The sequence below is a fragment of the Carassius carassius genome, chromosome 46 (genome assembly GCF_963082965.1).
Source record: "Carassius carassius chromosome 46, fCarCar2.1, whole genome shotgun sequence".
NCBI classification, from domain to species: domain Eukaryota; kingdom Metazoa; phylum Chordata; class Actinopteri; order Cypriniformes; family Cyprinidae; genus Carassius; species Carassius carassius.
The window spans coordinates 16,391,125-16,402,367 of record NC_081800.1 but is presented as its reverse complement, the minus strand read 5'-3'; the positions used below and the strand labels follow the sequence as shown (position 1 = coordinate 16,402,367).

The window sequence follows — 11,243 nt, the reverse complement described above, 5'->3', positions numbered from 1 at the left end:
ATAAAAGCCTTTGAAACATATGAAGTGCTTGTAATCATATTTCATTACATCACAGAAACAACTGAAACAAAGATCTAAAAGCAGTTTAGCAGCAAACTTTTTGAAAACTAATATTTATGTAATTCTCAAAACTTTTGGCCACGACTGTATATATATACACACACACACACACACACACACATATATATATATATATAATATGTGTATATATATATAATATGTGTGTATATATATATATTGGGAGTTTAAATGGTTGTATGATCTAAATTCATAAACATGCATGTAGAAATCATCTAATTCTGCTAAAATTATAAATGAGCTGTTGTCAGTACACTCTGTATCATTGCCAATAAAACATTAACTCTACATTAACATCTACTAACTCAGAATAAACTCTCTGACAGATCAGAGATTCACATTGTCCTATAATAGGCTGGTTTCTGAACATTTTCCAGGTCATGTCATATTGCTAGCTGGGCACTGTAGTTTGTTTAAAATTAATATTTACTTGTGGGTTATGTTTTATTTTGTTGCAAGTGTTAAAAAAGTGATTTTCACATTTGTCTAAATCCATTAATTTTCCATTATTTTTAATTTGTTTGTTTTTTTTGCAGCTCACTTGGTTACCACACTGAGTGTTGTGTTTGCGATCTTGATTGTTGTTACGGGTAAGTTAGTCTACATGTTCTATGCCTTCTTTTAATTCAATGCACTCACCAAATCTTTTGTTAAGTTGTAGCAGTATTATGCTTTAAAAGTGGCTGAGTTTGGTTTCGGGATGGACAAGGTTGTTGTTGTTGTTTTTTTGTCTTTTTTTATTATAAGTCAGCTCATCTATTTAATGAACAAAATGCAGAGAAACAGAGAATATGTTTTAAATTCTTCTTGTTGATAATGACTTTATATTCTGAAAAATAAGTCTAACCTGATTATCACACCAGGCAAAAATTGCATTGTTGAGAGAGAGACAAAGAGAGGGAAAAAAAAAGATAAGTTAACATGTATAAAAACAGGTTTTTTAAATTATTATTATTTTTAAACTCCACAACAAATCATTTGACCTTTTTATATTTTGCATTTCTGTTCTGAATACTTTTTTTTTATTTATTTAAAGTAAACTTAATGTATATTGTATCATTTATTATTAACAACATTTATTATAAATAGCAAGCCTAAACAATCTATTTAAATCCTAAATAAACCTACTGGTGTGTGAGAAATGTGCTAAACATATACTCTTGGGCTGATATGCCTCCCTCACCGTGCATAAATCAAATTGTGCACACTTTTTCCAATCCCCCTTACGACTGTCACAAATTATCAGTGTTGTTTTTATTTGTGAAAAATTCAAGAAAATTAGTTTTGTTGACCTTTTTTATGTGGGATCCTGTTTTATTACAGTGTTATTTGTAACAATTCCTTTGTTTGATAGGTGTGATGGTATGTTGGATTGTCAGAAGGAATCGGTAAGTTATCTGCACCGTCTCAGTTGCTCCCTTTGTGACTTCTAGACTGTTGTTCTTATACACTCACATTGGGTAATAAATGAATACTTTGCATTCAGTGGTTGCAAAACAGAAGGAAGGTTTGGGTAAGATTTCCAGACATTTTTCATGGGAAATGGAGATTCCTTTGAGGTGAAGGTTTATTATACCATCTGTTTAGTCATGCACATGCTGACTGTTGGATTTCAGCTTAAAGCATGAGCATTTTGAAAAGGTGGTGACTCTTCCTTGGTGTAGAACTAGACTACCCATAATCCTGCAGAGAATGCGGTCTTTCAAAGAAATCTCTGCTCCCATGAATCATTGCAAGATATGTCTGTCATTCATAATGCTCTACAAGCACTTCATTCTCTTATGGGCATTTAAGTGCCCATTTTTAATCTACTTTTTGCTTCAAATCAAAATATATAATGTTGAGATTCATCTTGGTTGTAGACAGTCACTTTTATGAGCAGGTAGTTAAATATATAAGCAATGTATCAAACCACAAAATGCTTCATTGTGCATACAAATTCTCAAGAAAGAAGTTCCCATGGAAAATTCTACACTTCTGCAACCATTAATGCTGGGGTTCTGTGTTTAGCTATGGGATGAGGTCTTATACATGTGTGCTGGATTGAGATTTAATATACCCAGTTATTTAGGCATGCACATGCTGACCATCTCTTGTTCTTTTGTATTTCAGCAAACACTCGTATTCTCACAAGGTTGCAACTAATAATCAAGACTATCCATTATGAATCCCTCACATACATGGTAAGGACAATAGGAACTATGAAACTTTCTCTGACTTCCTCCATCTAACTTCACCATGAGCAGACAGACAGAGTTTCTGAACATCGTATTTGTATCATTGACATTTAAATGTGGCCAGTTAGATTTCTGATGTCAGAAACTCATCATTCCCAAAATAGAAGTATTGAGCTCAGGATTGTGGAGGACATTTTGAGTTTCCAATCCATGCATGCATATGCACACTCTTATGCATTAACAGCACTGAGTGTTTTCTAGACACTTAAATTGTTCTTTCTTTTTACCTGAGCCTGCTGTTATTGGGACCTGCCGGTTTTCATACCTTAAAATATAGTATAATTTCATAACTTCCATACAATTCATTCTTAGTTTTTAAATAACAGCATGCATTATTTTTATGTGAATGACTATTTACACGTCTAATTACAGGTTTTCATGAAATTGCCATGGAGAAAATCTGTGGAGCATCTTGCAAATATATATCATTTACATTAGCACTTTCCAGAATTAAAGAGGCTGGCTAATTTCCTGCAATAAATTCCTCCGTAATCAGAACCACTGTTCCTTTGAAAAGCATCTAATGTTCTGCATTCTAGCAGTCTCTGACTTCACCCCATTCTGTACTCTGAAACAGATCTGTCTTCACATAAGACAGGTTGATTTCACTTTTATAAAGTGCTTGCTTGTCATTTCTATCTTAATTTTCAACACCGTTGATACAGTGACCACTCTTCTGTTAATGATGTTGCTGTTCCTCTTCATGAGAATGACTGAAGATTCACACCAAAAGTGCACTGATTGTCCCATACCTCACTGGTTTTGTTGAGAGATTAATTGTTCATGAATATTTATGTAGAAAGTCTGATCAAATCAAAAATGTAAAAGAGATACATTTTTGAATTTATAAGTCAGATTGTTTAAACAAAACCAAATGTTGAACAATGCTTACTGCATTACTTTTAATTTGGATAAAACAGGATATGTATATTAAACTTCCCTGTAAATATTCAGCAGAATGTTATTTGCCGTGCAGATTTTAAATGGGAAGTTTTGTCTTAAAGTGCCTTTTCATTTTCCTGGGGTTTTTGCTCCGTATTGTCTAGCTCTATGTGTATGGGCTCTTATTTCATTAGAAATGCTTTGCTATTGATTACATACTTGGATCTAATGAAGAAAAATAAAAGCAAATTCAGTAATTTGTTGTCAGTAATTTGTTCTTGCCAAATTACAGACATGTAAAATTATCTGGTTAATTTCAGCTCATATTTTCAACCATTTCTGTTAAATTGGTTAAGTATGTATCATATACGGTTTTATTGTAGCAACTAGCTGTTGTTTGGAATAATGGTTTTGAACCATCACTTTGACATGCAAATGCTGGAATGCAATAAAGTTGATCATACATAAATCCACATCTTGCAATTGTGTATTTCATTGAGATCTGTAGGTGCCTGGGTGGTCTCAAAATAAAAGCTCCATTGTCAAAACATAAATTCTGAAAATCTGTTTTCAATTAACAACAAATTTAAGTCTACTATAGAGCATTAAATTTGTATATTTTCACTTAAATTGTACATTTGGCATTTTTAAATATTGGCAACTCTTAATGTACATTTATAAAAAAAAAAACGTACAAATCTAGTACAACACGAAAACAAACTTCCAGATTTAAATGACAAAATAAATCAGAGTAGCCTGTAAAAAAAAAACAGCACAAGATGCAAAACGTCAAAAGTTATTGCATTCATAAAAAACATGCATGTGTAATGAAATGTGTAAGTTCGATTCAATGCATTAGGAATCATAAACTAATGTCAATAAGTTTTTTTGCAGCATTTGTTAATCTCTAGACCTATGTTAATTTACAAATATAAAATTTGTATTATATTCAGTGTTCCTTCATTATATATATATATATATAGTGTATAAGTGTTCATTTTTTACAAATTCAATAATCATTAAAAATATTGTACAATAATTTTCATTGTTATTTCATGTAAGCTATTGCATTCATTTGTATAGAACCTTCTTGTAAAGCTTTATCAAAATTAATCAAATAATTAAACATGTAATAATGGAGAGTGAAAATCATTTCAATACTTTCTACAAGACCTCAAAACAAAACTGAAAAATATTTTGAATATACATATTCCCTAACCCTAGATCCATAAATTCCTGATTACCAACCACATCATTTTTGACATACAAAATCAAGTATATTTTTTACAATTTTGACAACATGACAGTTTTTGGTTGTTCAGTGTTTGGTTAAATCACTCTGTCTGAGGCACTGAAATCGCTGGGCCTTTTGGATCATCAAAGCGGTCCATAGTGTGAAGCTGCATGATCATGTGCAGGCCGTAGGTAAGAATGAAGACCATGAGCAGAGAGGTCAACAGGCCCATCCAAATCCCTGGAGTGAAAAATCCTGCACAATCGCTGGCATACGAGAAGTCTTCACCAGTAACGTTGAAGCCTTGGATCTGTGGGAAACATTGTGCATCAATCAGCTGCAGTATGTGGTATACTGTATATGAGTTTTGTAAATGAAGCTGAATCACTGAACACTACCAGTTAAAAACAGTGCACTGTAATAGCACCTGAAAATCGGTGAAGGACAGCTTCCATTGGTTAGCGTTGTCCATAGCACTGCGAGGCACCAGCAGGGGGCTCTGAATGCTGCTCACGCTCTGGCAATGGAAAGAATACTCTGCAGGAGAGTAGATCCCGCCACTGGCGTTAAAGATGGCCCTCTGGCCGTCTCCAGCACCACCTGCTCCACCACCGACCAGTTGCGAGCAGAGACAGGAAATAAGATCTTGCGCATAGAGAAGCTTTGGAGAAATATCACAAATTAATGGGTATCGCAACAACAATATATAACATGCATAAACTATTGGCCAAAGGTTTCATATAATTACAAAAATCTCTTATGTTCAACAAAGCTGCATTTATATTTATATATATATATATATATATATATATATATATATATATATATATATATATATTTATATATATATATATATATATATATATATATATATATATATATATATATATATTGGTGAACGCCTTCAAAAAAAAAAAAAAAAATCTTAATCCTATCTTTTGACTGCTGGCGTACCTCACCCAAAATGCAAGTTAAGAAAGATTTAACTTGGCATTAAATATGGTTAATTCAAAAGGTTGCACAAGAGAGCTTCCATGTTTATTAACCATTTGTAAAAAAATAAATAAAATACAAATAAATATAAACAAAATACATTTACTAAAATACAATATAATCTTTTTACAGGTATATAGTCAGCGACATTGAGCAAGTATACATGTTTAACACGTTTTTTAAGATAAACAGAATCATTAATATTTTTATTTTGGTTTCACTTTTGACATTTACTAACTGCTTCTTTTCTTTAAAAAAAAGCGTGCTCTATTCTTTTTCTATTATATCAGTTTACTTTTTATTATATAATAAGAAAAATAAAGAGACTTGGTATAGCACTTTGTGCTCTTATTGATTTTGATTGCTTCCAGTGGCCTCATTTGTAAGTCGCTTTGGATAAAAGTGTCTGCTAATGACTGAATGTAATTTAAATGTAATGGCCCATGGGGGTCCAATGTTAAAGAATGAAAAAAAAAAAAAAAAAAAAAAACACGTACCATCTGTTCAAACTAGAATTGTGAGTATGTGTCGTGAGATCAGTATTGTGTATTGATCTGAATTGTGACATGAGTATAGGGTTACATCCCTATTAAATATGCATGTAAAATATATCCAACAATTGGAGTAAATCCTTTTCTTCAGAATCACAAATAATACTTAGTGACGGATTATGTGTTGAATGCTCACATAAGCCGGAGGGATCGCAAATCCAGAACGTTTTGGTAATTAATGACGAGTCTGCAAAACAAAATATTTTATACTTTCAAGAGGAAAACACTGAAAAATATTGAAATGTATATTGGTTTCTTGTTGATTGTGATTCTGACCTTGACAGGTTTTCATTGCAAACTGAACCAGTCGTGTCAGCAGAACCATTAAAAATGTCTCTTGCCAGATCAACCTGATTCCCAGAGTAACTAGCGAGGAGAGTGTCGGCCCACAGCAGGATGCAGGGCTGGCCCGCTGTGCTGTTGACAACGAGTGGAGCTTTCACAGATGACTGTGGCGGGGCCTGAAGTAGCGATCGGCCCACAGAACGTCCTGCCATTACTGGGGTGTCCTCAATGACCTACAAAAGAAGGATAAATGACAAATGAATAAAACATTTGTTCAGGGTTTCATCAAAGCTGTCGTGAATTTATAGTCTCAAATAAAGAGGAACAATGTTAAAAAAAAGTACAGTACATACTAACTTGTCCTTATGATTTTCCGTATTTGGTAAAAGCATCTGTAAAATGAATAAATGTTAAGGTAAATGTGAGGACTTACTCTAGAGGGCTTCAGACCAGTGTATACAGCAGTGTAAGGCACATCCTGAGATCTGAACACATCAAGGACCTCTCCAATGATCGCATCTAATCAGAAAAGAAATCTTACATCCTTTAGTATAGTACAACAATACTGACAAACACATGGCATCAAGTTAAATTGAATTATACCATAAAAAGCAATAAACAATCATTATATTAAAATAAGTATCAAACCGGATCAAAAAAAAATATATAACTACTCACCATTTTTCATAAGCGATTCCTTTGTCTGATCCCTGACATTCAAAAAAAGCAAAAACAGTCTTATTTTTGAATGTTTTATATAGTATTATAGTATTTATTAACATTTAAATTACATTTTATTTTTACCTTTTGTTTTATTTTTTAGTAATTTTGTTGTGTGATTGTCATTTTCCTTCGTTTTTTATTTTATTTATAAATGTATGCATTTAACCTGAACTTAATTCAAGTAGTGGTTAAGGATTTTTTTGATTTTTTTTATTTGTTTATGCTTTGGTTTTCATCTAATATTTTTACTTAAATTCAGCTTTATTTAAAATAATACTAAATTAAGTTAATAGCAACACTACAAAAAGAAACAAAAAAGGGAAGTTAATGTTTTAACATTATTACTGAAATCCAGAATGCCTTGCAAAAGCATTCAGACAATAACCAACTGCTTTATTTTACTGATATTTTGTGCGCTGTTGTGTTTCAAAACTTTGAAACAGAAAATTAATCATTTAGGAGTGACATGGTTTTATATTAGAAAACATTCTTTGAGAAATCATTCAGACAATAACCTGTTCTTTCATATTACTTTAATATTGTGCTGTGTTTGCAACGCTTTGGAACGCAAAATTAATCATTCTGGCATCACACTGGCTAAATTTTAGTCCCTGTGCTGCAGAAAGTTACCGAGATGAAAAACATGAAAGTGTCTTATAACCAATACATTGGTTAAAGGTCCTATGACATGAAAATTTCACTTTCTGAGGTTTTTTAACATTAATATGACCCCTAGCATGTATGTGGTCCCCAAGTTTCTAAAAATTTTAATCGGTGTAAATCAAGATTTTGCTATCTTTCTCTGCCTTTGAGAAAATGGAAGCTCAAACGGGCTGATCTGGAATCTCCTCTTTGTGACGTTGTAAAGAGAAATGTTACCTCCCCTTTCTCTGCTTTGCCCGCCCAAATATTTACATATAATTCAGTCGCAATGTCAGCACAGCCGTTACAAACCAGTGACTAAACGATCAACTTCACGTTGTTTCTCTTAGTAGCATGAAACAAATCTGTTATTTAAATTGTGATTTAACTCCCTTTTTTCGGAGCTCTCACACATCGCGAGTATATATTATCTGCACACTTGCCCAAACTGCCGTTACAATGAATGATGCTGTTATGCTGCACAACGGAGCTCTTACTGTATTCAGGTGTTTGCTGTTAGTTGTGGTGAAAGCATTTTGTGAGAGAAAACGTGTTGCAATAATGACGAGATCACTGCATTCACGCGATAAACAGACTCTGTCTACTCAATGCTCATCACTGCAGCCATTCATGTGATGGGAAAAGATCGAAAAAATAATTATATAAATCAACAAATCCACGATTTGTTTATCTCGACAGCTGTAGTATATATATATATATATATATATATATATATATATATATATATATATATTTGAGAGGGGTCCACATGTCATACGCATTTCGAATGCGAAGATGTCAGCCAATCACAACAGTTGTCATTTACTCGGAGTCTCACAGCGGACACGCCCCTTCAAACAGAGCATTCAAGCCAGAGGGCTAATATCAGGATATAAAAAATGCTTTTTATTTCTAAATTTTAAATGTAAAAATCATACTAACAATATAAGTACACCTAAGGAAACATTAAAAAGCATTTAAAGAAAAGGAAATAATCCATGTCATGGGACCTTTAAGAATCTGAAAACATTTTGTAAGATATTGTATATGTATAATTAAATAGCATTACAGAACATCTTACCCAGCAGTGTAAGGGAGATGGACAGCCAGCAGTGAAGGCTGTGCGGTGTTCAGCTTGATTTCCTTCAGGGTGCTGGGGTCGATGTGGACTGCTGGGATACCCAGCTCTCCCTGGAAGAGCTCCAGGATGGAATGTGATGCAGACCAGTTCAGGGCTGGCAACACCAGGGGACTGGAGGACGTCTGAAGGGCTGACTTGAACACAGTGAGAGAATCGTTGATGAGAATGTTGAGAGAAATCTAGTTGTGCTATACCTTCAGGAAAAAAAAAAAGAAGAAGAAAATCCGAAAGCACATACCCACCTCTACATTCAAAAGGGCACTGTCTTGCTTGTTGCCAAAAACTCCACCGTACATAGTGAAGTCTTCCATACTGAGCTATAAAGTGGAGAGCAGGCAAAAAGTCTGTTATTTTAGTATCCTTGATACTATTCAGGTTTGTATTCATATTTTGAATTACTTTTTATTTTTATATTTTCTGTTTTCATTTTAACTTTAAAGTTGTAATATTTAAGTTTTTTTTTTTACTACATTTTATTTTTGTTGACCCCCCCCCAGCCACTTAAAATGTTTTTATGATTTTAGTTTTACTTTCAGTTAATTATAATAAGCCTTTATAATGTGTTACATAACACAGATCAATGTTATTTTAGTATTATTTTTATATTAATACGCTATTTATTTAAATATTGTGAATTATATTTTATTTTGATATTTTCAATACTTAAAAATTAGAAATGCTGGTGTAGCAATAAACTAAAAGAAGTGTAGTTATATTATAGTTGCTAAAAATGGTTTATGTTTTAAAAAACACTGATTGAGATCACATTTACATTGTTAATATCTACCAATCACACTTGTTAGTCAATGTTTCACAACTCTGATGTTTAATATTGCAATAAAGCAAAAGAAATCTTGCAGAGCATCATAATTATACAAGGGTAATGTAACACTGGTATGTCCGAGGGAAGATGGATGGAGAACTAAGACTGTGGCTCAGAGTCACACTATACTGACAAGTCCAGTAAATGGGAGAGTAAAAATATCTGTGAGAGGAGGAAACTACTTCACTAATAGTTCCACATTGTAAAACACATTCCTACTACACTGATCACATTGTAAAGCTTTTCACCAAGGTCTGAAATTAACTTTTCCATTAAAGGACAATATGTGGAATTGATTTCAAAGGGCATTGTTACCTTTATGAGGACATTTTTCTAACATACAGCACATCATTCATTGATTCATATATTTCAAACAATATAAGTGGTCATATAACTAAATAATATTGTATTATGAGACTAATCAAAAGACCATTTTTTTCTGCCGGTGTAACAAATTTTTGTGAGCGGTTGCACTGGCGCTCACTGGATCTCGGCCACCACATAGCGTTTGAAACAACCTTTTAAAAGAGAAATTCAAGCACTTTACAGTGACTTTCAAGCATTTCACAACTGTTTCCAGCACTTTAAAGCTCTAAAATGATCCAGTTTGAATGTTATTTTTGATGGGATGAACAAAATATACTTTGTGGTAAACAAACAACTATGTAAAATTAAACAAATACATCATATCACAATTATAACCAGTAGACAGCAGCAGAGGAGCACTTATTGGCTTATTAGTCATTCATTTAAGCCTTTTCTCTATATTTTGAAATTATAAAATTACTGTTATAAGATATAAAATCATCAAGAAATCAGATTTTGTCAGACATTTTTTTGTGAATGAAGTAAGAAAAGTCACAAACTTTTCTTCAATTTGCTACTAAATCGCACAATCACTGAACTTGGCCAAATCTGTATAAACAATAAATGAACATGAAAGGTTATTAGTAACTACACTTATTAAAGCAAAAATAGTAATTTTATGATTAAATGATCTTTATTGTGAATACCCCCACACACCACCCCCAGCGCTACCAAATCTGCTCTGGGTCCATCATCTGTAGAGCTTGGTGTCGCTGGTGCCACTGCTCTCAAATGGAGCCCTGTGTGGGAGGCATTATTTCACCCAACATTTTAAAGATATGGGGCATTTTACCTTATCCTGCAGGAAGAGCAGCACGTTGTGTGGAGCAACGGACAAGGCAGATTTCAGATAAGACCCCAGCTGCCCTCCAGACACTGTCTGACCAGATGCAGGTTGGGCCAGGTGTGTGTTGGACCTGTGTTGACAAAGATATCATTCAGTTTGCAACCCCCTCAACAGAATCAGGCTGATTGAAACCTTGTCCACTGTAATGAACCTCTACCAAACACTTTCCAATGGCACTGTCTGTCTGAATTTATAAAAGAAGAGCATAGCAGTGTTCTGGAGCTAATAGAAATCAATCAGAAAACCATATTTAAGAGACAAACATGTGACGTACCCATCACTGGTCCACATGAGCAGAGGCACTTGACCATAACAGCTATAAATCGAGCAGATGAATAATAAAACCGAGGTGAAGGCCATTGTTGAAACGCTCCTACACCGCATTACTACCATAGGAGAGTCACGTGAATGATAGATGATCATGTGACTGATTTTTCTTCA

General features: G+C 33.5%; 1 protein-coding gene and 1 pseudogene across 3 annotated transcripts in view; one reads left to right on the top strand and one right to left on the bottom strand.

The window, feature by feature from the left end:
- Positions 1-3,670, top strand: part of LOC132129319 (complement receptor type 1-like) — an 18,358-nt gene extending 14,688 nt beyond the window's left edge. The window contains exons 12-15 of one of the 3 annotated variants that reach the window (XM_059540866.1): positions 615-668; positions 1,433-1,466; positions 2,191-2,261; positions 2,688-3,670. In XM_059540866.1, the coding sequence (XP_059396849.1) occupies positions 615-668; positions 1,433-1,466; positions 2,191-2,245 (143 nt within the window). In that variant the 3' untranslated portion in view covers positions 2,246-2,261; positions 2,688-3,670. Of the gene's footprint in view, positions 1-614; positions 981-1,432; positions 1,467-2,190; positions 2,262-2,687 lie in introns of those variants that run through there. The other 2 variants (XM_059540865.1, XM_059540863.1) reach the window with 2 other exon arrangements.
- A 565-nt stretch (positions 3,671-4,235) lies between these two features.
- On the bottom strand, positions 4,236-11,229 carry LOC132129322 (V-type proton ATPase subunit S1-like; annotated as a pseudogene).
- Positions 11,230-11,243: the final 14 nt, after the last annotated feature.